Raw genomic sequence first — 20,189 nt, 5'->3', positions numbered from 1 at the left:
ATATCAAAACAGAAAGCATGGTGGGCCAGAAAAATACTATGAAAAAATCATGGAGATGTTGGGTGACAAAGATTTAATTAAAAGTTTGATATATATTTTTCTACTTACACCCCCCTGCCTCTCTGTACCTGCTATGTAATAGACTAGTAGTACTATGGAATAGGTTTTGTCTTCTTTAATTCAGGACACTAAGTTCTGTAACTTCAGTGCAATGAAGTTTATGAAAAAAGGATGCCTTCATCAAACAATTATGTGATCAAGAGAAAGAGCACACACACACACCCGAAAATAGGTTACACATAGCAGTTAAAACAATAGCTTTCTTAGTCTTCAAGATGCTACAAAACTTTAGTTCTGGCATACTGGAGTGACTGAAGGAAGGTACTGTAAGAAGCAGCATTTTGCAAAATCGTCTTACAAGCTCTGAGCAAACAAACCCCCAAAACACCCCTACACTACACTTGAGAAAATATAGCTGGATTAAAGTACTCAGGCGTGGATTTAGTCAAAATAAAATAATGAGGAGACCGTACAAGATAGATTTTTAGGGTAGGCTGGATACAATAAGGCGGTTCCCCTATCTTGCGGTGTTTTTTACATTCCTGCAATACGACGCTCCCTACGGGCAAAAAGAATGGATCCTGCGAAGAACAGGTGGGAGAATGACACCTCCTCCCCCTTTCAGCTAATGGTACATTCTGCTGCTAACGCGATCGCTTGTCAGCAGAGGGTCATTTCTCTGAAGCTGAGCCGCTCGTGGTCCGGAAGCATTTGTGGAAATTGCCCCGGAAGGGGAGGGGGGAAGGGTTGCGTGTGGCGGCTGCTGCTGCTGCTGGGGCTCGGCCCTGGTGGTGAATGGAGTGATAGCGGCGGCAGGAAGGAGAAGGAGGCCGGAGGAGGCGGAGTTCTCGTCTTTTTGCGCGGAGTCAGGCTTTCGTTGCCGGCAGTGGTGGAGGAAGACGATCTCGGCGACTCGCCTCGGGGGCTTCGGTCGGGGTCGGGAGGGTCAAAGACTGGCCGGGGGAGGCTGGAGGAAAAAGATGCTGCTCTTCATGGAGGTGAGTCGGGGTTGAGCCACGTGACTCGCCAGGCGGCGCGCGGTCGCCCGCCAGCCGCCCGGCTGGAGTGGGGGGATGGTGGCTGACACAGCAAATTGCCCCCTCGCTCGCGTGGGCGCCGGTGGGGAGCGTTACTTGGGAGGGGGTCTCCGGGCGGAAAGGAGGGAGGTTGGAGGGGACGGCGCTCCCGGCGCACTTGCCCGCCATGGTGCGCCATTGGAGGTGGAGGAGGAGGATCACGCGGCCGCCGGCGGGTAATGGGGCGAAGCGGGTTTCGGGATCCAATCTGACACGCTGGGCCAGTGGGTGGGCCTCCCAAGGTCAAGCTTCGTGAGCGGCCCAGGAAGGCCTGTGAACAGGGGCCGAGATCTGCGGTCGTGTGGGCGAAGGGGACAGGATGTGGAAGCGTGGCTTGCCGCGTAAAGGTGAAGTAGGCCTGAGGGGGGAGCGCAGTTCAGGGGACCGTGCCGGACCGTTTTTGTGAGTCCGTAGACTAAGTTGTGTTAGATTCTTCTGTCTATTCCTCTTGTGTGTGTGTGTGTGTGAAGGAGTCTGGGCGGGAGGAGAAGGCCATGAAAGACGTCGCAGTGACCTTTCGTAAAAGTTCTCCCTGATGGCTGCTACTTGGAACATGGCCGGGCACGTGTGAAGGTTACACGCTTATCTGAGTCCCGCGCCGAGGAGGAAGAAACGTTTTGGAAGCAGTTTTCTGCCTTCCTATTTCCCATCTTGCCTCTTGTTAAAATAAACTTTAAAAAAGAATACGTGGGAGGTCATCCCCTTCCAACTCTCAAAAAAACTGCAGGCACATGGCAGGAGTACAATATATAGTCAGCTGACTGCTGGCTTTCCCCCCCTCTTGCCTGGCTAATGTTTTGAGTAGATTCCAGATTGTATTGTTCTTATTGTCGAAATGTCAGACTAGTAAAGCTGTAACTTAGCAACGTGGCACTGGTTTAACTGTGCCCAAATAAACAGAACTTTTAAGAGGAAAGTGGTGTAAATTTTTTGTGTGAACCTGGCTTGTAACGCTGGATGTTTAAACCATTTCTATCCTTCAGAAATTGCTGAAGTAGGAGCTTCATAATAGTCTTCATTTTAACTGAGCAACACAGTTTCACCTTTTTAATTCCATATATAAATATATGCCTTTTGAAGGTTATGGGAAATGAAGTTGCAACATATGGAAAAGTTTTTCTACTATAGTGAAGTTCAAATAGATACACCAGTTTAACATAATTATGCAGTCAATTAAAATCATTTTTTTAAAAAATGTTTGGAGTTCTCTATTTTATAGAACAGGGTTAAAGGTACAAAGTTTTATTCATAAATATGCATGAGACTGATTCTGGGAAATAACACAGGAAAAGGCTTATGATTTGATAGCTTGTTCTGCAAACTAATTGACATCTCTATATATGTGTGTGTTTGTATGTGTGTATGTCTCAAACCTTTAACTAAAATTTATTCTCAATGGGTAAGACCTTGGCTGTGAGAAATACATGCAGACTTAACATGAAATGTTAGGTTTGCTGCCTTATTATACTCAAGTTGTGCAAAATGTCAACTGCTTGCTCTGAAGCAAGGCCCACTGAATTCTATTGGGCTATAGTCTAGGTCAGGGGTTGCTAACCTTTTGGACCTCAGGGACCACCAAACTCATAATTTTAAATTCTGGGGACCACTGAATTTTGACTGAAGGTTGTTTGCTGACGTTGGAGAGAGTGACACACACAGATCTAACATTTCCCCCCCACCCACACAGAGGCAGGGGTGGGATTCAAATTTGTTAACAACCGGTTCTGTGGGCGTAGCCTAATTTGTAAGTGTGGCTTGGTGATCATGTGACTTGTTGGGCATGGCTTGTATGTAAATATTACAAATATATAAATATTGAATTTTTTTATTAAAAAAGAGCAATGTTTACCCAAAATCAGGCAAAGCAGGCAGGAGATTGAGTTGTACAGATTCACTCAGAGATCTATTTTTATAATAAAAAGAGCAACTTTTACCCAAAATCAGGCAAAGCAGGCAGGCAGATTTAAGTTGCTCACAGAATCACAGATTCATTCAGAGATCTATCTTTCTGCCATCGGCTACCTGAGTCTGCACTGAATAATAGAAGCTTCAGTCCTAGATCTAAAGATTAGCTAGGAAGCAAGAAATCCAATGATTTCCTGCTTTGTAGCTAATCTAAATCTCCTGGCATAGCAGAACAGCTGAGGGCTGGGGGGGGGAAAGGAAAAATAGCAACTTAGCAGGCAAGTTTGCCAGGTAAGGAGTGAGTGGGCGGGGCGGGTTCTCATGGTATGTAGGCAGCGCAGTGTTCCCGCGCAGCCTGGATTAATTGCTTTGGGGGGGGCTCTGGGGTGGCCCACTAAAATTTTCTCATGGACCATCAGTGCGCCGCAGACTACCAGTTGGCGACCACTGGTCTAGGTAAATGAATATCGGATTCCATCTTAAGTCAATGAATACTCCAAGAAATAGGACTGTTATGTATAAAAATTATAAAGTGAAAGTCTAATTTACAAAGGTATCTATAATAAATCAGATGGAGTAATAACTATCAGCAATAAAATACTTTTATGTTATTGTGAATTAAATATATGCAATCATTTAATATGGGGATAACTGGCTGAATAACTGATCTTGTTGTTACAATTCTTATAGAGAAATAATATTCTGATGGGCCATGATTCATCATTTATTATTAAGATGATTTCAAAGTTTGCAATTTAATCCTTTTTTTAAAGAAGGTGAAGATAAATATTTCCAAGGCAGGAAAAGGCATACAAACTTGGGCAGATACTTATCGTGATCTTTTGACTAAAGCTGTTGGAAAAGTTGTAATCCTAATTTTTCACTATCAGCTTGAGGTGCAGTAGCTTTTTGTAATATGTATTTTTTTTAATGTTTAAAGATCCATACAATTCTGAGAAACTTAACTACAATTATAAATATGCTTTTTTTTTTTACAAGAAAGGCTTTTTTCAGGAGAACTTTTAAGAGTGCAAGCTTGGAATCAGAGTATTGAAATCTACTAAATGATGGTATTTATGAGTTGTCATTATTCAGTTCTGTTTGACAGAGTTGAATAAAATTGTGTTGGCTCTTTCACATAACATTTTGCTATAGTACCTATTGAATTAGAACATTGGCCACAGCAGTATGCCAGAATTGTTGAGAATTCTGGTTTATATGTTACAGATAATGGACCTGTGCAATAGGATATTAAACAAACTGGGTTACAGAGGAGATAAATACTTCCAGTTAGATTGAACGTGCTTTGGATTGTTAAGGAAGGAACAAAATATAAATCCTGAACAAAAAAATTGCATTATTTTCTGGCTAGTTTAGTGGATTTTGCTATTGGAGGAGTAATGCAAAGATAATTCATAGCAATTCTAGATAGTTGTACTTAGAATGTGGCCACCTTCGTGTTGAATCCTGAATTCCATGGTTGTCTTTCCTCTGCTGTGACTAGCAGCTCTGTAGTTGAAGGAAGCAAAGATACAGCAAAGATTTCTTTTAAAGTTATAATATATTAAAATTCTTAAACCCCACATTTCTTGGTCTTGTATGGTAACTGTATAGCCCCAGGAAAAAGTACTGTATATGTTCAAGAAGGGTTTCAGAGATTTTGACAGGGTGATGGTATCCTGTTAATGTTTCTTTTAACTCAAACTTGGGACAGTTTTATGCCCTCCTCCTAGATTTTGGAATGGTATAAGAAATGTGCTCATGATGTTAAAAGCTAAAGACTTTTTAAAAATCTGTATGCTGCATCAGCATGGTCTAATTATTGTAGATGGTTTAGCTCATCTTGAATTTTAATACTGAAGAACAACAATAGAAAATGCTGTGTCTCATGTTATTTTTGTGGCTGTCTGATAAACATGCTAGACATTTTGGAGAACAGGATGCTGGATCATAAAAGATTAAAAACTGCTGTTTATTTGCTGTCTATAAAAAAATAATAAATCTGAAAAGAAAATGTAAAACAGTTTACTAGAGCTGTTAAATCAAGAACAGTAGCTGAGTGAATTTTTTGTGCAAATTGATTAAAATACACTGATAAATTAGAAGAGCAGGTTTTTTTGTCATATTTGCCAGTTATAATGGAAGAAACATACATGCACTCTTGCCTATAGTCCTTTGAAGGCAATTTTAAATCTTGCACTTTAAATATTAACTGAATTGCTGAGTTAAAAGTCAACTGTTCATTATCGGTGATGTAACTAGTTTGTTTAACTGAGTTTTTTTTTAATAAAATACTCTCTCTGTTAAAGTTAGATATTTAAATCTTTTAGTGTTAACAAAGCTGGATTTGAGTTTTGTCCATACAACCTGAGAAGTGCCATTGAATTGTCTAAATAAATAATTTAGTTTAACTCAGCCCTTTTCTAGGAAAGTTCAAGTGGTTCTTGCTTCATTTGAAGCCAGACTCCGTTGGTTTTTCTGCAGTTGAATATTATGTATCATAACTAATGTGATAGTGAATAGATTCTCCTGAGCAAACATTAACTAATTTTTAAACCCACTAATATTTGTTATATATCTTAACTTCTTTTGTTGCAATTTATCCTTGGAACAGATGTGATCATTGTTATAGCAATCCTGAGAGATCACTAAATACAATGTTAGAATGTCTCCAAACATTAACCATTGCCCATAAATCCTTCCAGAAAATATTTGAGCTTTAACTAGCTTAAGTCCAGTACCATAGGTTATTGTTGCTTTTGTCTTACAGAGTATAGAATTTATCTAAGATGTAGCTTTTGATTTTTATGATAATTTAAGGACTGGCATTGCCTGAACCATATTGGGAAATGCTGATGAATATTTCCAATAAAACAGCATTAGTTACAATGCATTCTGTTATCTTTTTTTTTGTGGGTCTTGAGAACACACACAGGATGAGTTCATTCTAGTTCTAAAACTTTACCCTATACAGTTCTTAACTTATATAGCCTTTCATTTAGTGTCCATTCAAAGTTACAATGGCACTGAAAAAATGACTTACGGCAATTTTTCACACTACCATTGCAACATCCCTATGGTCACATGATCAAAATCCAGACATTTGGCAACTGGTATATATTTATGACAGTTGCACTGTCCCAGGATCATGTGATCACTTTTTGCAACCCTCTGATAAGCAAAGTCAATGGGGAATCAGATTCACTTTACAGCTGTGTTATTAACTTAACAACTGCAGTGATTCACAACAACTATGGCAAGAAAGTTTGTAAAATGGGGCAAAACTTGCTTAGCAGCTGTCTTGTTTTGCAAACAGAAATTCTGGACTCAATTGCGGATGTAAATCTATTCTCCACAGCAACTTAGGCAATTTTTTATAATCAATATAAAAATACCGATTGTTCCATTTCCAAACCTTTATGACTTAATCAAGTAACAAACTACAGTGTGAACAAGCCATTGACCTGATTCACACATTGTTGTCTAACAATTTATCAACCAGTAGTGTTTTTGTTGAGAAAACAGTTGTGCTTTTAAAATACTATTTACAGCAACAACAGGAATTATAATAGGTAGAAAAGTATTGCTTTTTTTTTTTTTTTTTGGTTAAGAGATCATCTGGAGTGTATGATTAATTTCAGTATATTAAAAATTAATTTTCCAGTCCCAATTGTAAATACAAAGCAAGGACTTTTTGTATTTATTCAGAATCAGTTACATTATGTCCAAAGGGGTTATTTGTCTAATAAGCATGTCTAGAGCTATAACCTGAATTGGATGTACGTTTTTAAAAACATGCAGTACTTATTTGTGACATACCTGATTCAAGGGTGGTATTTTAGGATTATTATAACGTTCTGTTGTGTTTTGCTTTTGAGAGAGTTGTAGCTTTGGTAGTCATCTTGATAGATATGGTCTCCACATCTGCTTGATTTGTTGAGTGGGGATACATCTCTTCATGTTCTATTACTCTAAAAGCTGTATGAATTCTGCCTTCATTTTTTTAATTTTTGCAATTTTAATATTTAAAAAAGGAGAAAGTATTATAGGCTGATATAGGCCACATAAAAATATAAGCTATATTATGAAATACTTTCACTGAAAGATAGCCTTGTGTAACAGGTTCTTAACACAAACTATTGAACACTTGGACATACGACACTATGTTTTGTTTTCAAGGCTGCTTAGTTATGTGTTGTCAGCACATTGTAAAAGTAAATAGTGTTGGCTTTAGATTTCAGCTGAATCTTATATATGAAAATTTAGGATTGCTAATAGAAGCAGGACACTGATATATAGAAACTTCATGCTTTTAATTATGGTTTGAGTTTATTCATTAAATATTACTATTAATAAATATCAATTTAATTTACATTTGAACTATTGTTTATTCTTAGAAGTTATTTCAAACTCTCAAAAAGTAGTATTTTAAGGAAGTACTGCCAACTATAAAAAAGCTACCCATCTCAAAATATGTACAGTATTAGCATTTATAGCATTATTTATCCACTTGTAAGATTGTGGATTAGGATTGCTCTTTTAAAAATGAGAGTATTTATTTCAGAATGATAATTAGCAGTGCTGTTGGTAGGGATTCACTGAATTGTTCAAAATCATGGCATTTTTGTTAGAAGAGGAAGATATAAGTGTGAGCACATGCTGTTTATTGTCTTTTCTTGGACATGGTGGGTCAGTTCTAAATAAAGCATTGGGCATTATTAAATGTCCATATATTAAAATTCAATTTTATTTTTAGGAATGCCCATTGGCCCGTATATAGCCAAAACATTAATATACTTGAGGCTGGTGTTTTACTTTTTATTATATCTGCATCCAATTTTTATAATTAAAATGTACTTTTTCTAATACTGAATGGTGCATGGGTAATGTCAGTCATGTTGCAGAATCCAGAACTAAATGAATCCTGCAAAACAGCTATCCTTAGGTCTATGCTTAAGGAATATTCAGCAAACATTTATTTTACTCCAACTCTTTTTAGGAGTATTGGAATTCTTATGTTGAGCATTTGTTACACCTTGTACTTAAAATATAATGACTAAATAGCATTGTTTTCTATGCCAGTCATTTTATGTGAATTTCTGCCTTTGGAATGCACTTCATTGTACATTAGCCAATTAAATTGGGTTTTATAATAGTCACACAGTATGTAGAAACTTTTGTTTGATCAGAAACACAGGTGCTTCTGGAAACTAATGTTATGAAACAAGGATGCACTAATTAAGTTCTGGGTTTTTTTTCCCGTTTTTTTTTTTTTTTTTTTTTCTGTCCTAGATTAATTAGTTGCTTCTTGTGAAATTAATGTGGAGAACAGTCTTGTTCTAATTTTATTTTTAAAGAATGTTTTGGGGCAAATGTTAAGGGAAAATATAGATAAAACTAAAATTTAAATACAGTCTAAGCATGGGTTACTTTTTTCAAAATAACTCCTTCAAATATAATGGAGAGATTTTAGGAAAAATTGTGTAGGTACCATAGTTTATTAGTTGCAAAACTATACAGCTGTTACAATTTTTGTACTTGTATAGGAGCAAAAGTATATTAATGGCCATCCAAACTGTTTCCTTATGTCCTATTTTTTTCTGTTCTATGGACAGGGGATGGTACTAAAACTACTCCTTGATGCTAGAGAGACTCCAGAAGGCTAGACTCTGGAAATTCAACTTCCTTATTCTCTGGCTTGTGCTTCTCTGTGGCAAGATGGTCAGTGCTTGTTTAGTATCGTTATGCTGCCTTAATAAAGAGACTTTTCTTGTGTTGTATTTTAAGATGTGATTTTGTTCAGGGAAGTATTATTTCAGTGTATAAGGTTTGGGCTTTCACAAAAGAGAGTGAAAAGGTTGTAAGCAAGATTGGTGATGGTGGGGGGACCCTAAAATCTTTGAAGAACCAGACTTTACTGCATGCCAACATGTGCAGATGGTTGGATGACCAGAAGAACTTTACTGCATATTTATACTCTAAACTGAGTGCTTTGAGATTGAGGAATAACATGGAACCTAAACTTACTCAATTGCATGCAATGATAAATCACAAGTGTATTTTATTAAACAGTGTAGATTGCCTGAGTAGAATGATTGAACAGCAAAGAGCAATAAAAGCAACCCAAAGTTATTTTCTGAAGTGTTTATTATTTTCTAATGCATATCTTCTGTTTTCTCAGCAGGTAACCTCGAAAGGTGCCAGCTTAAATCCTAATGCAAAGGTATGGCAAGAAAGCATGGAGGGAAACCCAGAAGCTGCAGCAGTAACTAACGGCACTGAGCAATCATGGCAAGAGGCAGCAGCTGTGCAGGGTAATTGTACAGAAGGTAAGATGTCAGATTGATATATCTAAATGCTACTTAATTCCTTTCTTAGTTTTGAATTCTAGATATAACCCTAGTACCAGAATTTAGTAGTAAGAAGCAAATCTTATTCTGGAACAGCCTGTGATAGCTACTGAACGCCAGTGGCATCTAACATGAGGCATTAACTTCGGAGAAGTTAGTTAATATATTTGAATAGTAAGGATAATTCTCTTAGGACTTGTAAGTACAGTGGCCCAGTGATGACCAAGTATCGCGCTAAGAGGGGATCATGTTGCTAAATGTACAGAAATGATCTCTTGACTTATTCTTTCTCTTTCCTCCTATTTCTTTTCTTGTCTCACTTTTGTCTTTTGATCTTTTTCTCATTTCTGCACCTTAGTGAACACTTGACCCTATGAACAAAAAGATTATGAGATCTGAGGGCCATGTACAATCCTTCCTGCTTCCTTAGAATAATGAGCAACTTAGTAAATAATTTATTAGGGAATCAGAGGCCATTGATTCCATCATCCATTATTTGCACTATGAATAAACTTCATTTTGTTATTTGACATGTAATAGCTGCTAAGTAGGAGATTATTAATTCTTTAAGTATCTTGTATTTATATGAATTAGTTTGGCTAATTGTTGCTGGGTGATGAGAGGCTAAGGAGAGAATATAGAAATATTTATTAATCAAATTTATATGGCCACCCATCTCATTGAAAGTGATTCTGGATGGTGTACAACAATCCAATAAAATAAATATAAAACAAATATAAAATTATTACATAAAATCATTGTAAACTATTAAAAACATTAAAAACTATAGAAGAATAACTTATGTATATAAATATATGTAATTGTACTTTATATTTACTGAACAATGGTAAGATTCCATGTACATTTTCACTATTGTTATTATTTAATTATGCTGCCCATTTCTCTATAAGGTGACTGGGCAGTTATTTGTATAATTTAGCCATGCATCTCTTTGTTCCATTATATTTTAAATTATTTCTTTAAAAAGAGTCAGTGTCTCAGTGAGCAGACTCAGAGCAAATTAACCTGATTAAATTTAAAATTAACTGAATGCTAATTTTTTTGGATCTCATTGCCACAAACTATATGCAGTTGACAAAATTTAAATGTACATAGTGGCTTATGAGAGTTGTATAATGACACTGTCGTGGAAATGATGTAAATTGATAGATGTTACCATTTGTCCAATAGCATCACTCAAATGATGTAAATCACCACTATAATGTACTTCCTTATTTAGCAGCCATTCATGAATAGCAAATATTTCTTCCCTCTAATTCAGGGAGGCCCGGGGCCGAATCCAGCCCATGGGGTACTTAGATCTGGCCCACGGAGCTGCCCTGGAAACAGCAAAGAACCAGCCCATGATGCTTCTGCTGCCCTCCTGAGCTCCGTTTTCACTGGCAGAGGCTTGCAGGAGGCCATGGCAGCTGAAAATCGAGTTTGGGAGCCCATTTTCACTGACAGAGTGCTTGGGCCACCACAGGCGCCCCTGACAGGAGGGATGTCAAGCTGACTCCCCCCCTGAGGTCAAACACAACCCTGATGCGGCCCTCAATGAAATCGAGTTTGACACCCCTGCTCTAATTGGTCCATTAAACTGAGATTTCCATGTAGTATGATTACTTCCTTTGTGTTTAATATTTTTGTCACAGTAAAAAAAATTATATAGTAGCTCATATTCAGTGTAGAGCCAACTTTGCTATAGTAAAGGTGCTAGACTAGAAAACAGGAGACTCAATTTTAGTCCTGTCTTATGGGTGTGACTTTGGGGTAATCACACTCTCAGCCCAACCCACTTCACAGGGTTTTTGTGGGGAAAACGGGAGAAAGGAAAGAATATTAGGTATGTTTGCTGCCTTGAATTACTGATAAAGTAATAAAGGTGAGATACAATCTAATAAATAATGTTCAAGGGGCTATGGAGCTCACTTAAAATTTTGGTGTTTTCATTGGTGCCTTGGGGACTTTGGTTGACGTGTTTTGTTTAGGATAGTGATGGCGAACTTTTTGGGCCCTGAGTGCCCAAAGCAAGTGCACATGCATACCCAAAATGCAGGGTGCTCCCCACTCATGCCTCCTCATGCACTCTGCGCATGTGCAGCAGAGACCTGAAAGCCAGCTGTCTTGGGGGAAGTGTGCGTGCATGCACAGTGGAGCTGAGTTGGAGCGACGGCATGTGTGCCCACAGAGAGGACTCTGCGTGCCACCTATGGCATGCATGCCATAGGTTCACCACCACTGGTCTAGGATGTCTCCAAATATCTGTAGAAAAGATCTAAATATAAATCACTGAATCATAGTTTGCCTTTTTTTTTGTCTTTTGAAACAAGCTTTTGGAGTTGCTTCACAGCTGTAATCTAAATAATGAAGGACATGTAGAAGGGATTATAGGGTTCTAAAAAGGAGGAGAGAGAGATAGAGACAGAAGGTGGTGTAGTTCTTATTATCTAGTATCCCTGACACTCTTAAGCTTGTCATTTATATAAAAATGTTGGGGGGGGGAGCCAAAATTGGTGGATGCATCCAAGTTAACCTACTGTGTATATATGAGCACTTCAATAATTAAGTATGTTTTTTTTTTAATCTTATACTTTAGAGGTCTCACATGTTCTCTTAATTATACCCAATTTACAACTATTCCTACTGCTGCTACTCCAACTCCTCCTCCTCCTAAATCCTACTCCTTGAGACAATTATCTCTTATCTAAGGGCTTTGCTCCCACATAACACTTCCAGCTGCCTCTCAGCACAGCTTTTATATCCAAGGTTGCAGTGCTGGCTACTGAGAGTGCTTAAAGAGACAGGATTACAGCAGCACAGGTGCTAGCCAGTTTCTGGGCAGCCTGGTCTCACAAGAGGTTCTCAAACATTAGCTTTTTATATAAGAATGGGACTGCTAGACTTTATTTCCCATTGATTGCTCTTTACTCTTTCAGGCAATACTGAGGCTGCAGAGGATTGTACTAAACAATACGAAGCAATGTATTCATCTTGTGAATTGTCAAGAAACAGTTCATGTGCTGAGGAATCAGCTGCTAATGGTCTGGTCTTAGCACATGAGGAACTTGGATATCCACTCTATGATGTTTCGGGTAAATAACCTACATTGTGAAAACCTACATTGATTAAAACTAGAAATAGGAATGAAATGTTATTCTGAATGCATTGGCAAATTATGCAGTATATTACATAAGTTCTGAATAGTATTATATGTATATGTATTCCCTCAGTACCAGTTACGTATAGTGCATGAGATTCTTGGTATCTCAGAGCTTGGATAGTGGCAGTAGGGTTTGTTTGTTTTGCTACATCCACTTAGCCTAAAATGGTGATTCCTTAATATTTTGGTAGAATCTGGAAAAGGACATTATATATTATATTTAGTTATTCAGAGGTCAATTGACAGACTTCAGAAAAAAATATTTTTGGGACTCCAGAAAGAGCAACATTTTCATGAAAAATATCCCTGTGGATATCACTGTTATTAATTTATTCCGGCTTTGAAACCACATCAAAATGTTTTTTTAAGTGTTAGAATTCCAGTCCCCACCCCACACACCATGTTTAAGGGGTTTAATAAAAAGTTGAAAATTACAATTTAGTTTCCCAGGTATTTCTCTTCTTTTACATGTTTTTTAAAGGACCCTAGATTGAAAATAATTTCAGGATAAGTGGCTTGTTCTTTTTTTCATGCTTTCTGTTTACTATTAACCCAATGTATACTTTTTTATTTCTTTGATAGCTTGGTGTCCTAGCTCAATTTTGTGCCATAGTCTCATTTTGTATTATTTGTGCTTATGCAACAAGAAAATGGAAAGTCTGTTTAATTTTATTGTGTATAAATTGCATGTAAGATTTTCTTCCAGGTGATAATTGTTTTTCTTCTTCAACACATTTGAATTAATATCTAAAGGCAGATAGACTATTGCAAGTATTTGTTGATTATAGATTTCTAGTAAAAAGCCTTGTATATTTTTGAATTGTGTTTATCCTATCAGATTAGCTTTAATTTGATTGCTTTATCGACCCTAAGTGACAGTAGCAATCCTGTAAAGAATGTTTCAGTGCAGTTGATATTAATAAAACAATCCTTTGTTCAAAATATACATAGAACACCATAAATACTACAAACCAATGTTGCATAATTAATAAAGTTAAAAAAGAATAACTAGATGCAGTTACAAATAACTGAATCCCCCAGGTGTCGGGGATTTGGTATCAAAGTTTGGTGTTCTTAATAAATTTGCCCTACTGTAGTCTCACCAGTCCTCCATGAAGAAAAAAAACTTCTTTGGCTACTGATATCCTTTGATCCAACACTGCTGAAAGTAGAAAGGAAGAAAGATACCTATTCCCAAAGCCTCTGCTTTCTAAGAATCCCCTAATCTTCAACATCATATTCTGAGAAGGGTGTTAGGAGCTAGGAGGAAGGGAGTTACAACTGCTTTCTGTCAGTAGGGATAAAAACTGAATCTAAGTTCTGGTTTTAGACAATATATTCTTGGAATTCTTTTCTCAGGTGAAAGCAACCCTGTCATTTCTACAGAAGATTTAAAAGAATGCTTGAAGAAACAATTAGAGTTTTGTTTTTCACGGTATTGTGCCTTTTGATTATATTAATGTATTCATGAGGTTAGTTTGAGATAATAGAGCCACTTGGCATGTTTTGTGGACATTTTATAAGGAATTAATTTGAAAATCTAATGACAGATATCTCTAGAGGCTCCCAGTGTTAATAATAAGATCTAGCTATAGTTGCAAAGTCAGATTGAGCTAAAAACATCTCAGTTAAAATAACCTGAAATAAAATAGAGAAGTAGTTTATTTTTCTAATAACTGTCCGTGCTTTCTTGGGGATAAATAAGTGAGTACTTTAATTCTAAATATAGTTGCCAAAGATATTCAAAATAAAACCTCAATTTTCTGACTGCGATGCAATGGGGTTCACATGGAATAGACCAAATTCCATTGCAATTTACAAAATAGGTGTAATTATATCATTACACCAATGATCCAAATTATTTGCATAATTTCACATAATTAATGACCTAAAATGCATAATTTTTTGGTGTGATAATGTACTCTTTGATATAGTTGATTCAGAGAAATAATTGACTCCCTTTCCATTCAGGGTTTTGTTTTGTTGTAAGGTTTTGCTGTAAGATAGTCAGGAATGATATTTATAATTTAGTGTAATCCATTAATAAATGTTTGCCAGAACCAGCTTGGAACAATCTGAATGATGTGTGAGGTGGGAGCAAAGAAATACTTGAAATATTTACAGCTGTCTACTTTTTCACCCTAAATTTGAAACTATTTTTCAGTAATAATATCAGATTATATTGGTATGGTGATTCTTTAATTTGGGAATATGATCAAGATTATATTTAAAACTAATACATCCTTTAAAAGTAGCTGGGTTGTATTATTAACTGCTTAAATTGTTTCTAGGGTTAGTAGCTTATTATTTCAAAAATAGTATTTTTTTAAAAAATTCCATAAAATGTTTATTAACTTATTTCTAGTGAGAATCTATCCAAGGATCTTTACTTGATGTCTCAAATGGACAGTGATCAATTTATTCCAATATGGACTATTGCCAATATGGAAGGAATTAAGAAACTGACAACCAATATGGATCTTATCGTGGAAGTACTAAGAGGTATATAAAAATATTTAATGTATTTGTTACCTTTACTTCTATATGGTATATATCTCATTTTCATCCATGCTGCAACGAGAGTCCACGATGGGTATGACTCCTCCCTCTGATGTCATAGAGCTGAGTCTGCCACTATATAAAAAGCCAGCCCCTAGCTGGCTCCCAGCTTTTGACTAAGCTTCGTGTCTAGGAGGTATTGCCTCTGGAAGAAGTATAAAAGACTTTAAAGCGTTTAGAGCATTTTACAGCAAATAAATCTTTAGAAGCACAAAAACAACTTCTATACAGCTCTCGGGGATCCGGTTGAGCTGTGCTATGAGGAGAAGAGCAGGGATCCACTCTCCTGCAGCGTTGAGGCCTCGATGTTGTCCGTTGGAGAAGCTGCAGCTACAGGGAATGTTCGGCTGAGCCTTCCATGCAGTTCTCGGCTGCAACGAGTGGCGGCTTCACAGTCAATTTTAATTTAATTGACCGCTCCACAGTTGATTTTCAGACCTCCGCTTCACTGCTTTGCAGTTGTTTCTCCGTTTGGCGGTTTGATATCTCAGGCCTGGTAAGAGTCTAGGGAGCAAGGAGGTGACCAGGCCATCCCAGGGCCAGCGCACATGGCGGGTGGCCATTTTGAGACCCAGGTGGCCATTTTGTTTTGTGGAGCGGCCATTACCAGGGCCTCACAGCTTTCACTGCTCACCTGGCCCACACAGCAGGCAGCACTCTCATAGGGGAAGCTCCCAGCACCTCTTGTGTCTGTCCTGTTAGCAAAATGGAGAGAGGAATGGCCCAGTCAGACCTCACTGGCTTGGAAGAAATTCAAGGTTCCCAAGCCCCAGTGAGGAAGAGAAGAAGACAAAGAGGCCATTCAGCAAAAAGAGAGGCTGCTGCAAAGATCAGGGCCAAGGCCCTGGCCCCCCAAAATACTTCCAAATCTGAGCTTAGGGCTGAGAAGGAAAGGCATATTGCTTTGGAATAACAGTTTGCTAAGACACTGGAACAGATGAGAAACCAGTTCCAACAGACTTCTTAGGGGCAGTACAGGTTTGCCCAGGGATTACGACTAGGGCGTGGGAGGCTGAATCTAGCTCTGCCAGCCATCTTTTAGCTTGGTCTCCAGAGAGGGTGGAGGAAGAAGTTTTACCCCAGGATTTAAGCAGGTCTGGGCCCAACTTCAGACAGGCTGCCTGAGGCCCAGGTCCCTCTTCCCCCTAGGCCAGGTTATTCAAGGAGGCCTTAGGCCTAGACCTGAGGCGACTTACACCCCAACTGCTGCAGGCTTGCGTCCAGTGGATCCCACAGGAAGCAGGCCTGAGGATATCGGACATGGTCTTAGTGGCCATCAAACAGGGTCTCGCTGAGGGGTTTCAGCAGTTCCTCTGCCCATCAGGGGGAGGTCAGTCTTTGGTTCCTGGTTACTCCCAAGGGGTCCCTCCAGCTCAGGGGTTTTTCCAGACAACAACAGTTCAATTACCAATCAGATTGGGGTGAGGATGAGGAGAGGGATTACTCCAACCCCTCTGATCACAGTCGTTCCTTCATGTCAGAGAAGGAGGAAGGGGAGCTCAGGAATCCCAATTTATCTGAAGAAGAGGGGTTTAGATCTGATCAACCCCCCTCAGCAGCGGTCTTTAAACCTTCTCTGTTCAAACTGCTCCTGCACAAGGCCGTAATCACTGCCCAGTTAAGTTCTGAGGAGGTGGCTCCTGAACCCCAAATGGCTTCCTCTAGCCACAGTGACTCTCTTTTCTCAAATCTAGTTCATACAGAGGTACCTCCATCCCCTCTATAGTTTCTGGATTTGGTCAAGGAGCAGTGTGCCTCCCCGGGGGCAGGGCCTTGGCCTTCATCACACGACAGGCGTTTTTACAATGTGGGCCCTTGGACAATGCTCTCCTGGTTCCAGCTGTGGATGCCCCGGTGGTTGCCTCATTTTCAACTTTAGGCACCCCCACTGAGCCAGATGATGTGCTCAAGGCAGAGGACAAGAGGTCAGAGCAAACTCTCAAGCGCACCCAACAGGAGGTAGCTTGGGCAGTCTGGGCCTCCACAGTAGCCTCATTTTTTATGAGGGCATCTCTGCGGTGGCTATGCCAACTGCAAGATTGGCTTCCTACCACCGATTTTAGGTCTCATCAAGATCTTAATAAAATCATTGCGGTGGTGGAATTCACGGCGGATGCTACACTGAATTCACCCAAATTTGCATCAAGGGCCATGACATCACCGATGGTGGCTAGCAGGCTCTTCTGGCTGCAAAATTGGCAGTCTGATTTTCGCCAGAAATGGAAACTGGCCTCCGCTTCATTTGCTGGAGAAAAGCTATTCGGCGACACCCTGGAGCCATACCTGGTGGAAATCAGGGACAAGAGAAAGGTTCTCTCCTCGGCGGGGAAGAAGTCATAGTATCGTCCTGCACCATACTACCAACCTTCCTTCCATCCCGAGTATTCTGCTCGTTTCTCTAGGGGCCAGAGAACATTCCCTCTTTGTCAGGAACAACGACCTGAGGCTGCAGGCAGGCAGCAGCAGACCACCGGTAAATGGCCCTTTCGAGGAGGAGGAGGTCATTCTTTCCAATGTTCTAAGTGAATCCCCTTTCTCCCCACCCATCGGAGGTCGTTTGCCATTCTTCGCCTCCAGATGGAAGGAGTCAACATCGGACGCCTGGGTGTTCAGGACGGTGAGGTTGGGTCTCTGGCTGGAGTTCCTCTCCCCACCCCCCAAGTTTTTTTTGTCTGCTGCCCGACTTCTAGGGACAGTTCAAAATGGTCCTTGATGGAATCGGCTATTCAACACCTCGTGGACATCAGAGCCATTCAGCCGGTTCCAGTGGATCAACAAGGTCTTGGTTTCTACTCTCGCCTCTTTGTAATCCCAAAGGCCTCGGAGTGGGTGGGTGGCGAGCCATTCTCGACCTCAAGTCTTTGAACAGATTCATCCCTTACAGGCGTTTTAAGATGCAGACCTTTTTCTAGAGAGCGTTGAGGAGGGCGATCTCCTCTCTTCCATAAACCTTACGGAGGCATACCTCCACATCCCTATCTGGCCTCATCACCGTCAGTTTCTTCATTTTTGTTACCAGAACTAGCATTTCCAGTACCGGGCCCTGCCTTTCAGGATTTCATTGACCCCCAGAGTCTTCACCAAGATCTTGGCAGCTTCACTTTGAGTGATCCTGGTTAGGGTCCAGTGTTACCTGGACGACATATTGATCCATTCGACATTGCTTCAATCCGCCCATTGCGACCTCCACATCACGCTGCAGTTCCTGCAAGACCATGGTTTTTCTATCAACTTCAAGAAAAGCCATCTTTCCAATGACCACATTGCTTCATCTCAGGGCGATCATCTGCAAGGTCTTTTCCCGGAGTGCGGGGAGACCCTCAACAACTTCATCATTCAGATCCAATGGCAGTGCACAGTTCCCTTGTCCCACCTGTCCAAGCTCTTAGGGAAAATGATTTCCTGGATTGGCATTGTACCATGGGCCCATCTCCATGCCCGGAGTCTTCAATGGTTCCTGCTGGGGCAGGAAGCAGCCACACTTCCACCAGGGTTCAGGTTCCACCACAGATCCTTTGCTCCCTCAGGTGGTGGCAATCTCCGGCAGTCTGGAAAGGACTTCCATTCAAGGAACCAGATAGAATCCTGCTCACCACAGATGCCAGCCTCCAGGGCTGGGGGGCCCATCTAGCCAGCGAAATAGCCCAGGGGACTTGCTCTCAGGTAGGCAGGGTCTGTCCCATTAATTGGCTAGAGCTCAGAGCCATCTTCCTAGCCCTGACGTATTTCTGGAACAGGGTGGCAGGTTGTCACGTACTGGTCATAACCGACAATGTGTCCGTTAAAGCACATATCAACAGGCGGGGGGACCAGGTCCAGGGCATTGATGAGGGAAGCAGAACGCCAGGCGGAGACTCATCTTTCCATCAGGGCGGACCACATTTCTGGGGTCGACAACACCCAGGCCGAGTGGTTGAGTCGGTCCAGAGTCGACCGATCGACCAAACCAGTCTTCATCCTTTCTTGTTCCGGGATCTGTCCCGTGGGTTCGGAACTCCAGCAGTAGATCTCTTTGCCTCTCCTCAAAACGCTCAGGTGAGCAGATTCTTCACCAGGTTTCCAACCCAGGGAACAGAGGGAATCAACGCTCTTTGGAGCAAATGGCCTTCAGGTCTCCTCTACGCCTTTCCCCCTCTTCCGATCATTCCGGCAATCATTTGGAAGATGTTGAAGGAAAAGGCGCCCCATTGGCCTAGGAGACCCTGGTTTGTCGACCTGGTGAATCTGTCTGTAGCCCAGCCGTGGAGGATTCCGGCCAACAGGATCTCCCTCCATCAAGGAGCTTTACTCCACAGAGACCCTTAGTGGTTTCACTTAGCCGTTTGGCGCTTGAGCGGCAATCTCTGAGGGACTCTAACCTCCCTGACAGGGTGATAGAGACTATCCAGGCTTCCCGTAAACCTTCCACTACCCGCATATATGATGCTACCTGGAAGGTCTTCTGTACTTGGTGTTCTAGATCAGCCCGAGACCCCTCTTCGGCATTTGTTGCAGATGTGTTAATGTTTCTGCAAGATGGGCTAGATCAGGGGCTAGCATCTAACACTCTTAGCTGTCAGGTGGCGGCTCTGTCATCAGTGTTGCCTTGGGACAATTATTCAACCTTGTCCCACCATCCTTCAGTTTGCAGGTTTTTGAAGGGGGCTTCTAATCTCCCCCCCCCCACCCCGGTGGTTCATAGGTATCCCACATGGGACCTCCATAAAGTGTTGCAGGCCCTTACAGGAAGCCTGTTTGAACATCTTAGATATGTGTCTCTTCAATTTATGACCATCAAGGTGGTTTTTCTAGTGGCCATTACTTCGGGTAGGAGAGTGTCGGAGCTAGCGGCACGCTCAGTTAGACAGGACATGTGTATTTTCCATGAGAACAGAGTGGTTCTAAGGCTAGACCCTATGTTTGTCCCTAAAGTGAATTCTTGGTTTCATCAGGCACAAGACATTGTGTTGCCAGATTTCTGTCCCAAGCCACTCCATGCTTTGGAGCACAAGCTTCAAGTGGCAGACTCAGCTCTATAACATCAGAGGGAGGAGTCATACCCATCCTGGACTCTCTTGCAGTGTAGATAGAAAGGGC

The 20,189-nt window shown here is 40.5% G+C and overlaps 1 protein-coding gene across 4 annotated transcripts in view; it reads left to right on the top strand.

Annotated features, from left to right (window-relative positions):
• The first annotated feature begins 736 nt into the window (after positions 1–736).
• Positions 737–20,189, top strand: part of LARP4 (La ribonucleoprotein 4) — a 37,139-nt gene continuing 17,686 nt past the window's right edge. The window contains exons 1-6 of one of the 4 annotated variants that reach the window (XM_087956242.1): positions 737–1,058; positions 8,657–8,762; positions 9,226–9,370; positions 12,331–12,486; positions 13,914–13,989; positions 14,920–15,056. In XM_087956242.1, the coding sequence (XP_087812368.1) occupies positions 8,682–8,762; positions 9,226–9,370; positions 12,331–12,486; positions 13,914–13,989; positions 14,920–15,056 (595 nt within the window). In that variant the 5' untranslated portion in view covers positions 737–1,058; positions 8,657–8,681. Of the gene's footprint in view, positions 1,059–8,656; positions 8,763–9,222; positions 9,371–12,330; positions 12,487–13,913; positions 13,990–14,919; positions 15,057–20,189 lie in introns of all 4 variants that reach the window. The other 3 variants (XM_026679975.2, XM_087956243.1, XM_026679977.2) reach the window with 3 other exon arrangements.

Source organism: Notechis scutatus, chromosome 2 (genome assembly GCF_049901735.1).
Source record: "Notechis scutatus isolate UNSWTSFEM ecotype Mainland chromosome 2, rNotScu1.2, whole genome shotgun sequence".
Classification (NCBI taxonomy): domain Eukaryota; kingdom Metazoa; phylum Chordata; class Lepidosauria; order Squamata; family Elapidae; genus Notechis; species Notechis scutatus.
This window is presented reverse-complemented; position numbering and strand designations above follow the sequence as displayed.